Source organism: Delphinapterus leucas, chromosome 20 (genome assembly GCF_059928025.1).
Source record: "Delphinapterus leucas isolate spDelLeu-1000000601 "Yukka" chromosome 20, BTC_Dleu_Yukka2, whole genome shotgun sequence".
Lineage (NCBI taxonomy): Eukaryota > Metazoa > Chordata > Mammalia > Artiodactyla > Monodontidae > Delphinapterus > Delphinapterus leucas.
The window spans coordinates 8,365,729-8,386,277 of record NC_143148.1 but is presented as its reverse complement, the minus strand read 5'-3'; the positions used below and the strand labels follow the sequence as shown (position 1 = coordinate 8,386,277).

Here is a 20,549-nt window from a genome sequence, read left to right as displayed (position 1 = left end):
CATATTACTGTTTTGAACAAAGTAAAGAATGCAACCCCTGCTTTTTTTTTTAAATAAATTTATTTATTTATTTATCTTTGGCTGCATTGGGTCTTTGTTGCAGTGCGCGGGCTTCTCATGTTGCAGAGCACGGGCTCTAGGTGTGCGGGCTTCAGTAGTTGTGGCACACGGGCTCGGTAGTTGTGGTTCGCGGGATCTAGAGCGCAGGTTCAGTAGTTGTGGCGCAAGGGCTCAGTTGCTGCGCGGCATGTGGGATCTTCCCGGACCAGGGCTCGAACCAGTGTCCCCTGCGTTGGCAGGTGGATTCTTAACCACTGCGCCACCGGGGAAGCCCTGGTTCCACTTGTTTAAATTTAAATTAAAATTTTAGAAAAGGAGGCTATTAAACCAGGTGACCCATTCTCTACGTCTACTTAATGGACTTCAAAAGTGAGAAAAACTCAGAGGAAGGTGTCAAATGAACTCTTTATTTGGAGGACCTTTGAGTTACTGAAGTGTCCTGCTAGCAGGCAGAGGTAAGGAGGAATATATCTTTCCAGTTTCCCAGCACAGATCAGGGTCAGGAGGTGAGGGATGGAATCTAACAGAGGGAACCTCCCTGAGCAGCCCTGGGCAGAGCCACACAGAGGCAGGGGGCATCCAGGAATGGCTTTGCAGGACCGGCTGAGCCGAGGATTTGGAAGAACCCATCCTCTCTCTCTGCATGATGTCATTTCCAGGGGGATTAATTCCCTGGGGGATCAGCTTGCTCTAAACCTTGATAATCCAGATTTGTGATTTAATTCAGTGGCCCGAGTATCTGACACAAGGAGAAGGAAGTAGGAGGCTAGAGAGATAAAAACAGACTGTGCTTCCAAGAAATCAAGGAGGGGTGTGTGGGGGGGCGGTAATCTCACTTGGATGCCTCTTTAATTAACCAGTTCCATGCCCAGTCTTATCAAGAACGCTGTTTCTAGCCTCATGATTGACATGCCTCCTTCTACTGAGAGAAAGAAACTGAGGAGATTTGAAGCAGTTGAAGCAAGAAGGGGGAATGGTAGACTCTGTGCTGAACTCTTTGAGTCTAACAGGGGAAAAGACGACTTTAACCCAGAGGAACTGCGGGAAGAGACTCTGGCAGGTTATAGGGATTTAGGATCACTGTGAAGTCCAAAGATGTCATTAGTCTTTGGAATCTGGGGAGCGGCAGCTAGACTGTTCCGTTCACATTTCCACACGCAGACTCTTCCTTCTTAAACCAGCTCCAGAGATGTAACTCCTACCCCATCTAACCCCTACGACAGTCTAACCTCAATCCATAGCGCTGCAATGCCAGTCTCCCACCCTCTCTCCTTTGAGGGCCCATGGGGATGTGGTCCTCCACTAGGGCTTGATCCATGTTGACCAGGTGGAGAGTGACGTGGGATTCCAGAACCTCCTCAACGAGACAACATCTTCACAAACTCTGCAAAACCAAAATTTCTGGTGAGGCACCTCTTTGTTGGTTTTTTTTTTTTTTCTTCATTTGCTTTTTAAAATAATTTTTTTATTGGAGTAGAGTTGATTTACAATGTTGTGTTAGTTTCAGGTGTACAGCAAAGTGATTCAGTTATACATATAGATATATTCTTTCTTTTTCAGATTGTTTTCCCTTTAGATTACTACAGAGCACTGAGTAGAGTTCCCTGTGCTATTGCAGTAGGTCCTTGTTGTTTATCTCTTTTATATATAGTAGTGTGTGTGTATGTTAATCCCAAGCTCCTAATTTATCCCTCCCCCCTCAGTGAGGTACCTATTTGTAAGAGTATCTGCCATTATTTTTTCCAGCCTTTACTATGTGTCAGGAACCACTGGTGATCTTTGGGAAATTAATAACTTGACCCCTCTATGCCTTGATTTCTTCATCTACAAAATGGGAATCATAGGGTTGCTATTTACCTTCTATGATTTTTAAGATGGTTAAACAATAGAATGCTTAGAAGACACAGTCGGTGTTCAATAAATAGTCATTATGAGTCTCTGATTTCAACTTTTCAACCGATCTTGGAGGGGTAAGTAACGTTTTACAGGTAAGCAAACTGAGGCTGGTGAGGTTGACCAACATGGCTGAGATCACGTGGATGGTGAATGGAGAACCCTGGAATGAGCCCATGACTTTGCTAGGACTCCAAGTCAGGTGGACTTATTGGTCCCACCCAGGTCTCGAGGCCCCTCTGTCCTTCCCTTGCCTGTGATTGGCCTGAGGAACTATTTCCTCAAACCATTGTACCTCTCCCAGATTTTCATTGATGCCTACTCTGCACCTGAGCCTGGCTAGATCCAGCAGGCATCCAGCAAACATTTGCTATGTCGCAGCCATGCAACAAACGTCTACTAAGTTTCTATGCTGGGAATTTCACAGCAGAGATGGGTTAGAGAAGTTCCCTCTGCCCCACAGAAATTCACAACCCAGGAGGCAAATGTAACTCAAGGTCTGCAGTCATAACTTCCTTTGGAGAGGAAGAGAAAAATCCCTGTAAGTCTTCACAGCTGGGACTACTACACCACATAAGGATGAAGGGAAGCATCTTACCAGAGGTTGCACTGGCACGAACTCCTAAGAGATGGATAGGATTTGAAAATGCATTGATAACACGGGAAAGGTGTGGTAAGTGGAAGGAACATCAGGGAGAAAGGAACAGAAGTTGGAGAACACAGAGCAGTACCAAGTGTACACCAGAGCATAAAAATTCAGAGTGGTTGTAGAAGATAGAGGCTGGGTGGGTGGGTAACTGGGGCAGCATCATGGATGCACTTGAATATCAGACTAAGAATTTGAACCAGAGAATGTCACGATGAGCACGTGACGTGCCCTATTGATGTCTCCCACAAAAATGATCCCCCCTCCCATCCGCTCAAGACTCCAATATTTCTCATTTATCCAATCACTCAAAACACATGTGCTGAGCTCTCTGCTAGGAAGTGGGGTATAATGATGAAAGATTTAGTCTGTGGCCTCAGAAGGAAACAGGCAATCAACGATTGGAAGCTATTGTGATGTCATGTGCCAGTATCACTGCAGAGGCATGCGTGGGTGTTACGGGGGCACCGAGGGATCCCGAGCCTGGAAAGAAAGATGGGGCCCCAACCAGGGGCATAACTAAGACTTAGCCAGAGGAAAGAGGAAAGGGTTTTACAGACAGGACATGAGCAATGACAGCAAGGGGTCCTTAGCGCATGATTTCTTTTAGTTTTTCTCTAAAATTGGGAAGAAAGGTATCATCTTTACTCCCGTTTTGCAGATGTGAAAACTGACACTACAAGAGAGGAAGTGACTAGGATAAGGCCACATAGTTAGTAAGAGGTGATCCTGAATTTGAAACCCATGAATCTGACTCCAGCATCCCAGCGGCTAACTAATCCACTCTCCCTCTGATGGGACATTTTTTTCCTATGATAAAGGCATCCAGGGAACAAAGAAGGGATGGGAGAGGTGGAGTAGGAATGGGCTTCTGGACAGGGTGTTCCAAGGAGTGGCCAAGACAGAAACAAGGAGAGGTGAGAGGCACTGAGCTCTTGGAAATGACATGGGCAGAAAGGGATGAAACAAACACCTCCAGAATCTAACCCCCCTCCTCCAACCTCAAACTGGGGGAAGAGTGAGAAGGAATGGCCGACTTGCAAAAAAATCACACTGGGGAGATGGAGGTGGCTGCCCCTACACAACATCACCTTCAAAGTCGACGGTGCCATCTCCGTTAATGTCGGCTTCCTGGACAACCTCGGAGATCTCCTGGGGAGTGAGCTTGTCTCCCAGGAGCCTCTGCATGGCCTGCTGCAGCTCCCCCAGGGTGATCTCCCCGTCTCCGTTGGCATCAAACTGAATTGGAGCACAGGGGATAATATTAGCAACAATGACCACAATAATAATAATAATAGCACTGTTTATTAATCACTTACTGTGAGTCAAGAACTCAGCTAAAGATAACCAACAAGGACCTACTGCATAGCACAGGGAGCTATACTCAGTATCTTGTAATGACCTATAATGGAAGGGAATGAAAAAAAAAAGAATATATACATTTATATATATATATAACTGAATCACTTTACTGAATACCTGAAACTAACACGACATTGTAAATCATTGTAAATTTCACCGCTGTGGCCCTGGGTCCAATCCCGGTTGGGGAACTACAATCCCACAAGCCACGTGGTGTGGCCAAAACAAACAAACAAAACTCAGCTGAGAGCTTTTGCACGTTATCCTCTAAAAGCTCCTTGAAGGCAGGTTCAAGGAGTCTCGTTCCTTGCTCCATGCTTAGCCCTCTCTATGCTGCACACCTTTAACTAATCCACTAGAAAGTCTTAGAACATAAGTTCTATGTCCAAACGTATCTGGGAGCCAACTGCCCTTCTCCAGCTACATCGATGCTAACTAACCTGGTTCAAACCACGATCACCTTGTGCCTGATTATGGCGACAGCCTCCTACTTGGTCTTCCAGCTCCCACTGTGGTCCTACATAATCTGTCCTCCACACGTTGGGACTTGGCATTCGTGTTCATTTAAAACACCAATCAGATCTTGTCCCTCCCTGGCTTAAGTCCTCCAGTGGCTTCCTATCCCACTCAGAAGAAAATCCTGACACCGCTCCGTGACACGCAAACTCCTATGGGATGGGGTCCTGCCTTTAGCAACTCTTGTTTATTTCATGCTACTCTCTCTGGCTCACGCCTCTCCAAGTACTCCAGGCTTCTTGCTCTTCCTCAGACATGCCTTCCTGCCTTTCAGTGTTTGTACCTGCTGCTTTCTAATCCTGGGGTGTGATTTCTCCTAGAGCAGTGCACTGCCCAAAGGAAATACAATGTGAACCTCATGGGTAATTTAAATTTTTCTAACAGCCTCCTACCGCCACATACACAAATTTTAAGGGAACAAGTGAAATTAATTTTTTATAATTGATTTTACTTAATCTAGCTAATATATCATTTAAAAAATTTAAAATGTAAGCAATTTAAAAATTGATTTAACCATGTAGTCAATTTAAAAATTATTAATGAACTATGTTACATTCTCTTTTTTTTTCTGGGATCAAACCATTTTATTTACCCAACGTCCTTCTTCTGGCCGGGATCTCTCCAGCTTCACAGTCACTGAAAAGCTGTTATATTCTTTTTATGCATACTGGATTTCATAAGACTTAGTATAATACCATGCTAAGGACTTACTTAGTATGTCCTTAGCATGGTTAGTTAACACACCTACCCTCCAAAGATACTTAAACTAAGCTACTAAATCTTAATCCAGCGTGTATTTTATACTCACAGCACGTCTCAATTCAGACACTAAATGTTATCAGAAATACTTGATCTGCATGTAGGTTTCATGAAGTATATAGTTGAAAAGGTAGATTTGCATCCCCAAGTTGTTCCAAATGAAAGTTTTCCGATAATTGCATTGAGTATTCATTTTTAGATTCAAATGAATTGAAATTATATTCAATTGAATACAAATGGAAATTAATTTAATTGAAACTAATCAAAATTAAATACAATTATGTGTATACAATGGAATATTACTCAGCCATAAAAACGAATGAAATAATGCCATTTGCAGCAACATGGATGGATCTAGAGATTATCATACTAAGTGAAGTAAGTCAGAAAGAGAAAGACAAGTATCATATGATATCACTTATATATGGAATCTAAATTACGACACAAATGAACACATCTATGAAACAAAAACAGACTCGAAGACACAGAGAACAGACTTGTGGTTGCCAAGTGGGAGGGGGTGGGGGAGGGAAGGATTGGGAGTTTGGGATTAGCAGGTGCAAACTGTTATATAAAGGATGGATAAACATGGTCCTACTGTATAGCACGGGGAACAATATTCAATATTCTGTGATAAACCATAATGGAAAAGAATAGGAAAAGGAATGTCTATATATGTATAACTGAATCGTTGTGCTGTACAGCAGAAATTAACACAACATTGTAAATCAACTATACTTCAATAAAATTTTTAAAAATTAAATACAATTAAAAATTCAGTTCCTCAGTCACACAAGCCACATTTCAGGCCAGCGGCTACCACTGTGGACAGAGCATTTTCATGATCACAGGAAGTTCTATTGGACGATGCAGCTCTAGATCTTTACATGAAGCTGAGACAGAAAACCACACAGCTAGTAGGCAGAGATCTTCCTGGGATTTGGACCCATGTTTGCCTGACTCCAGGGTGTCCCCTTCCCAACACTATACTCTTCTTTATTTTTGCCTCACATAGTTGAAAGCTCTCTGAGAGAGAAGAGCATTTTATCAAGGAATCTGAGTGAATTTCAGCAAGCCCCTTACCCTCCCTGGATCTCATCTTTTTAAAGCATCCCTACCACAAGTAGTTTCAACCAGACGATGTCTTGCAGCTTCTTTCTGGGATCTCAAATTCTTGGATTCCCTCTTCCTATCACAGGCATGAGGATTAGAGGTTCTAGCATGTGTTTTGTAGATTGCAGGATCTTGGATAAGGTACGCAATTTCCATGAGCCTCAGTTTCCTCATATGTAGTATTGGGATACATGACTACTTACTCCTAATGTTACTTGTGAGGACAAAATTAGATGAAATAGGTAGAGGACCTTGTCCATTGCAGGTGCTTGAAATATGTTATTCTCCTTCCCTATAAATCCCACCATAGTTAGAAAAAATAACTGGTTTTGGTGGGTTCTGTCCATGGTTAATGGCTAATCATAGACCTCTTGGGTCTCCCTCAACCACCTCCAACATTATGAAACTTACTTCCTTGAAAGCATCTCGCATCTCCTGGACACCAATCATCCCAGCTGTTTCTGCAAGCAATTTGGGGGCCATCAGCTCCACAAAATCGTCAAAATCTACACGGCCACCCACTGAGGACAGAAGAGGCAGGTCTAGTGAGATTCCATATGCCCCCAACCCTCCATTACCTCACTTTGCCCTTCAACTCTGTTCAAGAAATAGATCTGCTCCAATCTCTCTGCCTTCTAAGAGCTTCCTTTCTTAGCCAACTCATGCCCTCTTGTCCCTCTCATCTAAACAGGAGTGGATGGGGTGCCGTATGGTGGAAGTAACTAACTGTTGGTGTGACCTTGAGAAAATCTCTTAATTGGTTCAGATCTAGATTCCCTCATCTGCAGATCTGGAGAAGGGAGAGTATGAATTAAATAAGCACTAAATCCCTTCCAGATATGAATACTATCACCTCCTTGAATTTAGCATTGTTTACTCAGTAACATGCCCAGAAGCAAATCCTGTAGCAATTTTATCCCAGCTTCGGTGACAAAATCAGCTTGTCTCCATCTAAAAACCCATCTTTTTTGTAACATTATTCACCAACATTAGGCTCCAACTCCAAGTTTGTTTCCAGCATCAAATACAGCTCCAATGTTGCCCTCCACTGACGAATCTTAGTGATGATAGTAATAACTTACATTTAATAAGCATTTACTAGAAGCTAAGCCTTTACCTGTATTAACATCTTTATCCCTTCCTTTCTACAATCCCACAAGGTAAGGAGTGATATCATCTTCACTGAGTGGATGGGGAAACTGAGACTCAAGAGTGGGGGCTAACTCCACTTCTTATATGACTACAATTAGTAAATAACAGAACTGGGACTTGAACCCAAATCTATCCCTAAAAGTCACGCTTTTAACCACTTCAAATGTTGCCTCCCTAAGTAGAGTCTGAACTGTTTCCTTCCAGACTTCTAGCCCCTCTTCCCTCCTCCCTATCTCCAACTCTACTCTCAACCTCCATATATCCTTCCCAATTCCACCCTTAGCCCTCCCCTAAGCCCAGTCATTCCTCCCACCCCCTGGCCTCACAGTTCATGCGGATTTGCTGGCCCAGTTCAATCAGTTCCATCTCCGTGGGCATGTAACCCATTGTCCTCATGAGATTCCCCAAATCCTTACAAGAGATGAACCCATCTCGGTCCTTGTCAAACTCAAGAAATGCTTCCCGGAGCTCTGAAAGTTAAGAGAGAAGAACTTTGGGGAAGTTGAAACAGTCACTGGGGAAGAGTAGCATCGCTTGAAACTATCAGTGAGGCACTGACTAAAGACTCCTCAAAAAAGAATACATTATAAAATTTTTTAAAAGGAGTGATGTGTGAAATGTGTTAGCAAAAAGAATAGTTCCTGAGACCACTAAACGACAGCACTGAAGTCCTTCACATTTTTGGGTGAAGTTATGGGAAACTTTGAAACTACCAAGAGAAAAAAACAACAAGTTTGGACTCATCCTAAAACTCAGGCATCATTTGTGGGTCCCTGAGACACTTGGGCATGGGGATGGTTTCTAAACACTTGGGGAAGTACTTAAACTGCCACAAAATCACAGTTGAGTGGGAAGAGAGTGTGATGTAAAATTTTCATGTCAAGGGGTTTATATTGAAATGCACAAAGGAACAGAGAGCAGGTAAGTGGGTGGATGGCAAAGTGGGGGCATTTAGGGGAGAGAGCTTTACCTTCAATCTCATCTGGTCCCAGTGGTCTTTCCTAGAAAGGAATGCAGGGGGCAGGGGATTTGGAGAGAGGATCAGGGATCCACATTCACTTCTTGAAACACATCTCATCCTCATCCTTTCCTGTTTCTCTTCCCTTCTTGCTCCCGTCTACCCCTCTCACCTTCTTTCTCCCAGCTCCTGACTCCCATTCCATGGCTATGTTTTCCTCTTGTTTTTCCTCACCCCTTCTCATTTCCTCTCTCCCATCCTTGAATCTCGGTCTCTCTCCTCCTGCCTTTCCCAAATAGACATCCATCCTGCTGTGCTGAAATGGGTCCTGGAGGCCACGGAATCCAATCCCCTTCTTCTCCAGATGAAGAAAGCCAGACTTAGAATCACAGCTCACATATTTAGTTTGCTGACTGTGCCAGGCTTCCACAATCATTTCATTTAAACTTCTTTGAGGTAGAGCCAAATATCATTCCCATCTTATTTAAGAGGGAGTCGAGGGACAGAGAGGTTAAGGAACCTGCCTGAGGTCACACAGCTCATAAGTGGCAGATCCCCTCCGAAAGCGGGGAGACGTTAAATCATTCCTTTGAGGTCATGCAGAAATTCAGGTGCGTTGAGAGCTGGGATTTGAATGCAGGTCTACTGGCTGCCAGGTCAGAATTCTTTCTACTATACCCCACTGACTGTTTTTCCACCTGCCTCCATGGTTAGAAGCCCTTGGCTGTGGGAGCTGTGTTCAGTGGCACCCAGACAGGATGATCACTGCCAGCATGACCAATTCCTAAAACCTTTCATGTTGCCACCACCCACTCCTGGACATAACTGAAGGGTCAGCCTTGGGTACATGGCACATCACCTGGAAAATTCCATCAACCCCTGGCCTCTGTCACCCCCTTTTCTCCCTTTATCCTTGGAGATTTTCCCCCAGCTTCTCTTTCTTACTATCCCCTTCTCCCCAAATCTCTCTTAATCTTTCTCTCTCTCTCATGATCTTAAAAACTAACAATTAAAATCATGCCCGTTGGGGCTTCCCTGGTGGCGCAGTGGTTGAGACTCTGCCTGCCGATGCAGGGGACACGGCTTCGTGCCCCGGTCTGGGAAGATCCCACATGCCGCGGAGCGGCTGGGCCCGTGAGCCATGGCCTCTGAGCCTGCGCGTCCGGAGCCTGTGCTCCGCAACGGGAGAGGCCACAACAGTGAGAGCCCCGCGTACCACCACAACAACAACAACAAAAAAAATCATGCCCGTTGGAATCCAACAGACATGACTCTGCCACTTACTAATTGTATAAGCTTAAAGCAAGGGGCTTCATGACTCAGAGCCTTAGTATCCAGTCTGTAAAATAGGGATGAAAGTATTATGAACCTCATGAGTCATTCTGAGGATTAAGTGACATCAGGAATGCAAAGCCCTTTGCACAAGTCTGAGCTCACAGCGATGACTTAATAAGTGGCATCTGGGCTTCCCTGGTAGAGCAGTGGTTGAGAATCTGCCTGCTAATGCAGGGGACACGGGTTCGAGCCCTGGTCTGGGAGGATTCCACATGCCGCGGAGCAACTAGCTCCGTGAGCCACAACTACTGAGCCTGTGCGTCTGGAGCCTGTGCTCCGCAACAAGAGAGGCCGCCATAGTGAGAGGCCCGCGCACCGCGATGAAGAGTGGCCCCCGCTTGCCACAACTAGAGAAAGCCCTCGCACAGAAATGAAGACCCAACACAGCCAAAAATAAATTAATTAATTAAAACTCCTACCCCCAACATCTTCTTTAAAAAAAAAAAAAAGTGGCATCTATTGTTATCAGCACCTCCAGCACCATCACCACCTTCATCACTATGGGTGTCAAAGAAAAGAATGATAATGATCATCAACAATGACATCATCCTAGTTCCCCTTTCCTTTTTCTTTTTCTTCTCCTTCATCTTCCACCTTTTGGTCCTGACTTCTGATTTCATACTCACCCATCTTACTGACCCACGTGTCCCCATGATGCTCCCTGGAATTCTTCTACCTTCTCAGTTCATGCTCTCCCCACCTGCTCCCCTATTGTCCCTTCTCTTCCCCGCATCCCAGCTCCCTTTGCCCTGCCCACCATCCTCCTTCATTGTCCCCAGACTCACCCGCTGTTTCTCAGCGATGCCTTTTCTTAAGAAGATGCAGGCGGGGCCCATGGGAAACTGCATGGAGGGGGCAGGGCAGAGCTCACCAGGCGCCAATCTCAAGACAGCTCCCCCGCTTCCTGTCCCCCGTGGCGGCTCAGCCTCCTTTCCTTCTCTACCACTCCTTTGCCAACTCTTCCTGCCTCTCTTGGCCTCTCCCTCGGTCACCCTGGCTCCCTTAGAGCTGTGTGACAGCTGGGTCAGAAATCTCTACTCGGGTTGGGGAGGGATCCCAGTTGTTCCTGCCTCCCCATCTGGCTTGAGAATGGAGGCGGAGCCAGTGTCAGGCTCTGACCTTTTATCCCCAGAATAGAACTGGAAGGATAGTTTTGAAAATGAGGATTAGAGCAGAGGGCATCGATTCACACAATGTTTCAACAGGCACGTTGAGTGATCAGTCTAAGCCTGGCCTCTGCTGGCCTTTGTGTGTGTGAAGATGGAGAGGACATCTGGCCTCCAGGAGCTCTAGGGTAAGCCAGGAATGTGTGTAAACGAGCAGAATGCAAAAATTGCGTGACGACCTGACTTCAGGAATAGACATGCACAGTGGCTCAGAGGGGGATGTTTGCCCTTCCTCTAGCTCCTCTCTTCCCTTCCTTTCTTCCTGCATAGTTCAGGGGGGAGGGGCAAGGTAGCCATCCATGCTGGTGGGGGTGGTCAGAGCCCAAGGAGGCGATAAGGGTGCCTGCACGGAATGGGGAGGGGACTGGGGGCCATCTGTGTGGGGAACGAGACCTTAAATAGGAGAGTGGAGCAAGGGGGAGTCGCCACAATTCTTTCCACTATACCCCCTCAGGCAGGGGGGTGGGGGGGTGGAGAGAGGTGGCGTGCAGCCCTGCCCAGAGCATCAGGGCCTCCTCCGAGGAACCCACGGAAGAGCAGCCTGGTGTGGAATCCTGGAGCATGAGCTGGGTGATGAGGATTTCTACACGCAAGTCTCACATCACCTAGGGGAAGGGTTTGCACCAGGAGCAGAGTGAAGGCAGCACGGTGTAGGGTGTTGAAGCCAGATCGTGGCGAGAAAGGCATCCCCACAGGGGTGGCATGGCAATGGAGAAGGGAGATGGGTTACGTGTGGGATTGTATTGAGGCTAATGGGAATCAGGTTGCTCGCTGTTGGAAAAGGGAGTTCCAATTACTGTATAGAAAGGGGAAAAGGTAGAGTGAGCTCTGTGGTGCTGGATTGGAATGGGAGCGGGGATTGGTATATACTCATGGATTTCAACTTACAGAGAGGGATATACAAAGAAACACAGACGTCACTGTGTGTGTAGGGACACGGGAACGTATATTCTCTAGCTAAGGGGACACAGAAGCGACACCGTAGCATTAATGAACACCTCTACCATCCAGATCCTGACTTCTAAATACCATTCTCCACTAAATAGGAACCAAGTCTCCCAGAAGCAATGGCTGATTTCATGTCTGGAGCAGGACAAGTGTTAATATTAGAAGATGAGCCTAAAATTTACATCTTGTTGTGTCATAAAGCAAGAATGTGCTCAAAGAGTTATGACGGCATGTCAAAAGAACACAGAGGTCAGCTTGAAGAAGTTCCACTGGCCATTTGAAAATTAAAACAAATTATATAGGATAAATAGGAAACCAGGAGTCCATACAAATATAGATAAATGGAAAGTTTGATATTTACATAACTCAAAGTACCTCCTCACAAAATACTAATCTCAAAGGAGAGTCCCTTTATAGTGGGGAAACTTGGCGGACACTTTCTTTTCCTTTTTTTTAAAAAAAATATTTATTTATTTATTTGGCTGTGCCGGGTCCCAGTTGCGGCACTCGGGATCCTCGCTGCCGCATGCAGGATCCAGTTCCCTGACCAGGGATCGAACCGGGGCCCCCTGCATTGGGAGTGTGGAGTCTTAACCACTGGACCACCAGGGAAGTCCCTGGCAGACACTTTTTTTTTTTTAACATCTTTATTGGCGTATAATTGCTTTACAATGGTGTGTTCGTTTCTACTTTATAACAAAGTGAATCAATTATACATATACATATGTTCCCATATCTACACTTTCTTAAATGATTAAAATGAACGTCATCAGTAACATAACCAAGATGACACATTCCAATTCATACGCAATTATGAATTTTCGCTCCTGCAAACCTCCCTGGCTCCCCTCCTGCAGACTCTTCCCAGAGCCCAGCTCCAAGAATCATCTCCCCTTGATTGGTTCCAACAATTTTTGGGAGCAACAGGATTTCACCAGGGGGAATATGGTCTCTGCCGCTCCCCTCAGCTCCAGGCTCATCTCTTCAGGGTCTGCGAAATCCTGCCATCGGCATGATCTTTTCACCCCTAGACCGTACCGTGTCGCTTCTCTGACTGCAGGATAAGGTCACACCCTCCCAGGGGCACACAGGCCGGGCTTGCCACGAGGCACTTTATTTAGTTGGGGGCTGAGTGCAGGGTCTCTTGCAGACTGCCCAGACCAAACCCTGGCCCCCCATTCCCTAGATGGTAGACCTGGGGAAAGTAACTTACATCCCTGTGCCTGTGTCCTCATCTGCTTAATGGGGACAATAAAAGCACCTACCTAACGAGGTTGTCAGGAGCGTCATTGATGAGTGAGGACATCCCTGCCCAGCCCTGGTAGAGGGACATGGCAGCCCTGGCTGGTTGAGTGTGTTCACAGGGGCCCCACAGGCAGGGGCATGGGGAGGAAGGGCATGTCCCTGGCCCCTCTTTCTTCAGGAAGACCCCGGTCCATGCCTAAGGGAACCGTGGGGATCCAATGCAGAGCCGGACTGTCACTCACTGGAATCCCCAGACATAGAGTACTTAACACCTAATCAAACATTTTGCCTTAAATGTTTTATTTGAACTTGATAAATACGGATGCACGTTAATTGCCAGTCCTTTAAGGAAGAGATCTTTCAACTATGAGAAACAAACCTGTTGATCACAACAGGATTTTGCTATTTTTTTCTCCCACCTCCACCCCACCCCCAGGACAAGAAGCTCAGTTAGGCAGCTGCTGCCCTTGGTTCATTGGTTAAGGGTTGTCAGGGCGGCTTTCTCTTGTGACTCTCCTGGTTCGTTCCTCACGACCACAAGGTGGCAGCCCCAGCACCAACCGTCACACCCACAGTCAGGGCAGGAAGAAAGGAAGGGCTGCCACAACCAGGTCTCCTTTTTGATCAGGAAAAGTAGCACTGACTGTACTCCGGGCACTGTGCTATGGGCTGGGGGATGTAAGGATGGGGAAAACAGATAGGTCCACTGCCTGCCCTCACAGGTCCGGTCTGGAAAGCTGTGCTGAGGATTCAGAGGCCAGGCGTGGTCACTAGATGGCGGGTGGCAGAGCTGGGAGTCTCACACACAAGTCACCGCACTTAACAGTCTCCCAACAGGATGGGGACCGTCCTGGAAAGGTGTGGGGCCTGAAGCCAGACTGCTGAGTCAGAAGCCTGGTGTGGTCCTCCCAGCAGCAGCCCTGGGCAAGCTACTTCCCCTCTCTGTGCTTCCTCATCTGTGAAACAGGCTCTCGACGTGCCTACCTGGTAGGCTTGCTGGGAGGTTAAAGGAATTAATATAGAGAGTTTGGACGGCCACTGTCCAGCAAAACAGCCATTCGGCACATGTGGCTATTTAAACGGAAATTAAACATTGAGTCCTCAGTCGTACTGACCCCATTTCACGTGCTCACCGGCCACACGTGGCTGGTGACTGTCACACCGCCCAGCGCAGACGTGGCACATTTCCATCACTGCAGACAGTTCTACTGCAAGGCCCCGGTTCCGACAGTTGTGGCACACTGTTACATGCTATCAAAGGGTGAGCTGTTATGGCTGTACCCCCAGAGCCCAGCACGGACACAGAGCAGGTGTTCAACAATTATTTATTGAAAAGAATGACAGAGCCCCAGACCCCAGCTGAAACCATCCCCTCCCCCACACACACCTGACTATCAAAACCCGCACCCGGCGACACCAGATTGCTGAGCACCTGAGGCGACGCCCCTGGGCCCCCTCTGCCCCCAGCCCCCCGGGAGAGCAGGGGGCCTAGTAGAAATCTTCCAGGTCGGAGTCTGGCTCTCCGCCTTGCTGGTTCTGAATCTGACTTTGCTTCCGGTACAGACAGGCCACCTGAAGAGAGAGGGTGGGTGGTGGGAGGGTCAGAAGCCCTGGGGCTGCCCCACCCCCTTCCATGCCAAGCCAGGCCAGAGCCCACCTTCTCCAAAAAGCAGGCCTGGCCGGGCAAGCCCACCCCTGGGCCAACCACCCACCCTCTACCGCGGGCCTCACCTGGGCACTGGTGGTGGCCTCCTCCGGCTTCTTGTCCTCACGGACGCAGATGAACCGAGGGAAGCGGAGGGAGATTCCCTTCTCGCTATCCACCTGTGGAGGCGAGGCGCGGGGGTGGGGGTGGGGGTGGTGGAGTGGTGACAGGGACCAAGCAGCAGTCCAGCCTGCTCCCCAGGCAGCAATTCCCCATCCAAAGTCTCCTCCCCACTCCTGCGCCTCTGGCCTGTTTCCTGATCCATACAATGGGGCTAAGTGATGGGTCGTTGTAAAAATTAAATCCGGTCATTTAGCGCTTGGGGCCGCTCCCCGGAGCAGGAGCGTGTAAGAAACACAGGCAGCTGTGGCTGTGCTTTATGCTGTTGTTATTATTATTAGGGCCAAGAGGGGTGGATTCTAGAACCAGACTGTGAGGTTCAAATCCCAGCTCCCGTCTCGAGAGCCTCGTGACCCTGGGCCAGTTACGCTCCCTGGGGCTCTATTTTCCCATCTGTAAAATGGGATGGTCAGTGTCTTGGTGAGGATGAGTGTGAACAAGTGACATGCCTGCTTCACCTAAATGCTCGATAAATGCTGTTCCTATCTCTTTATTACCAGGGGCCCCTGACTTCCCGAGACGGTGCAGGAGTGAGAAATTTCAAGAAGGAAACTAGATAAAAAGTATGAGCTTTGCCTTTACATGGAAGTCAGCTGCTAATCAGAAAAGCACATGCTAGCTTTTGAAGGATCAGAAAAAATCCCAAAGGGAGTATGCACTTTAAGATTTCCTGTTCCTCGGTCAACTATATTTTAATTAAAAACAAAAAACAAAAAACCTCCAAATTGATGTTTCTAAGAATCCATAAAGAGAAAACAATATAATTTGCATTGTAACAATGTTATTAAGATTTGGGATCTCTGTGGATTTTAGGGTTGAACACCTTGGTTGACAATAAGCTGAATTTTTGTGCTAATAAAAGACATATCTGCAACAGTAAAAAAAAAAAAAAAAAAAAAAAAATTCCTGATCTTCGGAAGGAGGATGCTAAGAGCTCTCCTAGTGATGGTGGGGGAGTGTTTCCCCGGGGACACTGATCCTCTAGCAGATGCGGAGGACAGAACCACCATGAGAGAAATTAGCCAAGGAATGTTAAAACTTGGTAGCGTGAAAACTGACTACAGTTGAGAAAGAAACGCAGTAGTGGACCTAAATGCTCAGCAGGAAGTATCCTAAATTTTTACTGAAAAGAACTGTTTTCAAAAATTACTTAAGAGCAGAATGTGAGATTATGATATTTAAGAAAGAGATTTTAAAAAAATGATACCGATGAACTTATATACAAAACAGAAATAGACCCACAGACACAGAAAACAAACTTATGGTTTACCAAAGGGGGAAGGGGGGGTGAGGGATAAATTAGGAGTTTGGGATTAACGGATATACACTACTATATATAAAGTAGATAAACAATAAGAACGTACTATATAGCACAGAGAACTACTCAATATTTTGTAGTAACAAAGGGAAAAAAATCTGAAAAAGAATATATATATATATATATATATATATAACTGAATTACTTTACTGTACACCCTGAAACTAACACAACATGGTAAATCAACTATACTCCAATAAGAATATAAAATTAAAAAAATAAAAATAAAAAAATTTTTAAAATCAAAGAAAGCAATTTCACGGTTTTCTTTCTACTCCTGGGGAATTTCTTTTTTTTAATTTTTTAATAAGACTTTGACCTCATTATCTGAAACCCAAATACAACGCAAGCTCCAGTCTTCCTAAGCATCACCCAGGAAGCTCAGACATGGGCTCCAAGATCCCCTCCCCCCGTTTCCCCACCCTCCCAGCTGGTTCCTTCGGAGGGTCTATTCCAGGGTCCCCCAGTTACTCACCAGGCCCCGGGCAGCCGGGTAGATGGGGGAGAGGGAGAGGTCTGCGCACTTCACCTCCCACACGGCGCTGGGGTCCAGCCAGTGGTCAGGGGCCACGGCGCCGTCGGCCCGGACATAGGAGCGTGGGGTGGGCAGCACCAGGGCCTGCAGCCAGTGGCGGGAATAAGGGAGAGAGGGTCTTGGATCTCAAAGTCAAGGCTGAGGGGAGGGTTGCAGGGGTGGGACTGGAGAGTGAGGAAAGAGGGAGGAAGACAGGGGAAGGGGATAGATACAGATGCCCCTCCAAGTAAAAAGCTGGTGGTAGGTGGAGCTGGGGGGTGATGGGGGAAACGGGAGAAAGGAAGAAACGACAGAGACCCTGGGAGCTGAGACAAGAAATTAAAGGCAGAGAGAGTCAGAGAGAGGAACCGAGACCCAGAGACGGGGAGTCAGAGACCGAGAGGGGAGGGGGGACAAAGAATGGGACAGGCAGGACCAGAGACACCAACACACAGGAAAGCCAGAGCACGCCCCAAATGCCTGGGACCAGGACAGCAAACACCGCAACGACTAGGGGCTCCACTGGCATCCTAAGGGCGAACTCGGGGAACGAGCAACACGCCCTCCCTGAGCCTGTCTCGGGCGCGGCCGAGGCACTGAGCCCGGGGAGACGACGCTCCCTGACCGGAGGCTCTGGCCGGTAGCTGGCAGGGCTGGGACGGGAACTTGGACGTGCTGCACTACTCGGAAGCCAGCTCCGCAGTGCCAGCTCCGCAGTGCCGGGCCTGTGCCCCGAGCCTCCCGGAGGGCGAGAGCCCCAGGCGCACACGGGGGTGGGGGCGGGGGGGCTCACCTGGAGGGTCTGGTGATGCTCCTCTAGCTCCTCATCGCTGAAGCCCGTCCCGAGCTGCGAGGAGGACAGGGGAGTCAGAGGCTCCACGTGCTCCCAGCGCCCGGCCCGGAGGTTGAGTCACACCCACTCCCTTCCCACTTCTGCGGCCCCCCAGCTCCCGGCACCTTGCATATGGCCTGTAGTTCCTCGCTCTCCTCGTCATAGGCGGCCAGCAGGAAGCCCCCGTACCGGCCGGCCCGCTTTCCCCGGCCCAGGTAGGCGCCTATCACCACGAGGTCCAGGGTGTCGCCCACGCCGTCCAGGTAGTCCTTCTTCAGCTGGGAGGAGGGAAGGTGGGGGGTGAGGGTGGGACACTCGGGTGTGGCTCCCACCGCTGGAGCTTAAGCAGAGGCACGAGGAGGGCCTGGGTGAGAAGACCCATGACAGTCACCAGGAGGAGACTGGACGTGGAACAGGTTTCTAGGCTGCAAGGGTTGATGAGAAAGAGGGGACTCAAATGCGAAGAGGAGGCAGGATCGAGGGAACAGGTCAGGTGGGGAGACCTCAGGGGTCACCCCGTAACCCCCCTCCGTTCGATATGGAGGCACATTCCACTCCTTCACACAGAGAACATTTATCCATTCATTCCAAAAACATTAATTAAGTGCCAACTGTGTGCCAGGCAGGAGCTCAGCCGTGGGGATACAACAGCGAGTATTTCTTGAGACTGGCAAGGTTTGTACCTGCACAGCCGCTTACAGCCTAGTGGGGGCGGGACAGACCATAAACAGCTAAAAAACACACAGGGAGGGATTTCCCTGGTGGTCCAGGGTAAGACTCCGCGCTCCCAATGCAGGGGGCCCAGGTTCGATTCCCGGTCAGGGAACTAGATCCCGCAGGCAGGCCGCACCGAAGTCCGCACGCCACAACGAAGATCCCATGTGCCGCAACTAAGACCCGAGCAGCCAAAATAAGTAAGTAAATATTTAAAAAAACAAACAAACAAAAAAACACACACAGGGAAACCCTGTCCACAGGCTCCGCCAGCTCAGCGCCCGGCTATCTCCCGCTTGGGTCTCCTGGCCCCCTCCTCACTGCTGCCTCTCTGCTCAAGCTCCCATCACCTCTTACCGGACAGCTGCCTTCCGCCTGCCTGCTCCCACTTCTGCCCAGCACCCCCGCACCCATCCACCACCCACGGAGCGGCCGGAGGACTTGTGCCAAACGACAATCAGACCAGGTGACTTCCCCCTTAAAACCTCCGCTGGCTTCCTGAAACCCTTGGAGGAAAACCCAGTTTTCTTTTACCACCCACTGCTGGGTGATCTGGGACCCACTCTCTGCCCTGACCTCACCTCACGCCTCGATGGTCCTCGACCCCTGCACACACCAAGCTTGTTCCTACCCCAGGGCCTCTGCACTTGCTGCCCGCACCCAACCCCCACCTACATGCTCCACCTCTGATCTTCACATGACCGACCACTTCCTGTCATCCATGTCTCGACCCAGACACTGCCTCTGGAAAGGCTTTTCCCAATCACCCAAAGTACTGCAGACCCTCCCTGGCCCCAAGTGGACTTGCTTTCTTCATAGCACTCATCACTCCCCAGCTTTATCCCGTTTGCATCCTGGCTGACTTCCTGGCGGAAGGCAAGCTCAGAGGGAACAGAAAGCTCCTTGGGCTCCCTCACCCCCACATCTGGGGTGCCCAGCCGGGCGGTTCTCCATCAGTCCTTGGTGAATTTGCTCGTGGCAACTCACTAGGGGAGCAGAGCCGAGGCTGGCTGCAGTGGGAGGCGGGAGGGACTGAGCAAAGGGCTCTGGGGCTCAAATGGGGTGGATGTGGGGACTGGGCATGGACCACCCAGCAGGGGCAGGCTTCTGGTCCCCAGCTCAGCAAGAAAGGGGGGCGGGGGCAGGCGGCACCTTGAGCCAGTTGTGCGACCTCTTGGCGATCTCGTAGGTGGCGTCCACATCCAGGGTCTTCACCATCAGCCCCTCGCAGGACTCTGGGGGACACATGAGAGCCCTGTGAAGCCCTGGCTCACAGCCTCACAACAGACGCAGGCAGGGTTCTGGTCCAGTCGTCCAGGGTGGGGCTGGGATGGGTGCAGATCTTGGGGGGTGGGCGGAGGGGGCGCAGACCTTGGCGGATGCCCTCACCTTTCACCGACTGCTCCAAGAACTCGGCGATCTGGTCCGTGTCCTTGGTGTCCAGAGAGGTGGCAAAGACAAACTCGCCCTCCGTCTCCACGAAGTTCTCCCGGAGCAGCTGCCGGCGTCGGGAAAGGGGCTCACGTACCAGGGACTGTGGGGCAGGATGAGAGAGATGGGGCACCATCGTGGAAATAAAGAGAAGAAACCCCGACCCCGGGAGAAGCAGGAAGCGGATGGGTCACATGTCATCATGTGGCTTATGGAAATGAGTGTGAAGGGGGGCATTATTTTATATTTTTGCCAATTCTCTAATGTCTGGCTTAACAGAGGCTGGATTCTCACATCTGCTTCTGCATTCGGACGGCTACAAAATGTCGTTCAGGTTGCAGGACAGGAAGAAAATCCCCCTCACACAGATGTTGGGAAAGGGAGGGCCTTACAGTCCACATTTTGAGAACCACTGCCCGAGTGTGGCCTCCGGGCTCAGTGATGAAACTCTAACCGCTGGCTCCCAAGCTCTCCGCCCTCACCTCAAGTCATGCCCCAGCTGACCCAGACACGAGGCCAGAACTCACCTCTCCATTGAGGTAGATGAGGTCGAAGGCGTACAGACACACCTGCACCTGGATCTCTGCCGCATCCACCTCCTGGGTCAGGGCAGGATGGAGACCAGGAGCGGGGGAAGGTGAGACGGGGCCCAGTTGGGTCCCTTCCCATTATGCCCGAGGCAGACACCCCTGTCACCTGCCATCCCCCCCTTCTCCCCAGCCAACAGGCCGCACACCTGTGAGGGCATCAATGCTGCCAGCC

At 49.0% G+C, this 20,549-nt stretch overlaps 2 protein-coding genes across 6 annotated transcripts in view; both read right to left on the bottom strand.

The window, feature by feature from the left end:
- Positions 1-478: 478 nt before the first annotated feature.
- Positions 479-14,365, bottom strand: CABP5 (calcium binding protein 5). The gene is made up of 5 exons (XM_089902635.1): positions 10,580-14,365; positions 8,472-8,502; positions 7,828-7,971; positions 6,761-6,870; positions 479-3,838 (listed from the first exon to the last, which is right to left on the bottom strand). The coding sequence occupies exons 1-5, from the start codon at positions 10,640-10,642 to the stop codon at positions 3,677-3,679; spliced, it is 510 nt and encodes a 169-aa protein (XP_089758761.1). The 5' UTR covers positions 10,643-14,365; the 3' UTR covers positions 479-3,676.
- A 159-nt stretch (positions 14,366-14,524) lies between these two features.
- LIG1 (DNA ligase 1) overlaps positions 14,525-20,549 on the bottom strand; it is a 41,674-nt gene continuing 35,649 nt past the window's right edge. For all 5 annotated transcript variants that reach the window (XM_022585215.3, XM_089902633.1, XM_089902631.1 and 2 more), the window contains 8 exons: positions 20,315-20,386; positions 19,746-19,890; positions 19,509-19,591; positions 17,768-17,920; positions 17,604-17,657; positions 16,772-16,915; positions 14,885-14,977; positions 14,525-14,725 (listed from right to left, as the gene is read on the bottom strand). In XM_022585215.3, coding sequence (XP_022440923.1) covers positions 14,642-14,725; positions 14,885-14,977; positions 16,772-16,915; positions 17,604-17,657; positions 17,768-17,920; positions 19,509-19,591; positions 19,746-19,890; positions 20,315-20,386 — 828 coding nt within the window. In that variant the 3' untranslated portion in view covers positions 14,525-14,641. The remainder of the gene's footprint in view (positions 14,726-14,884; positions 14,978-16,771; positions 16,916-17,603; positions 17,658-17,767; positions 17,921-19,508; positions 19,592-19,745; positions 19,891-20,314; positions 20,387-20,549) is intronic.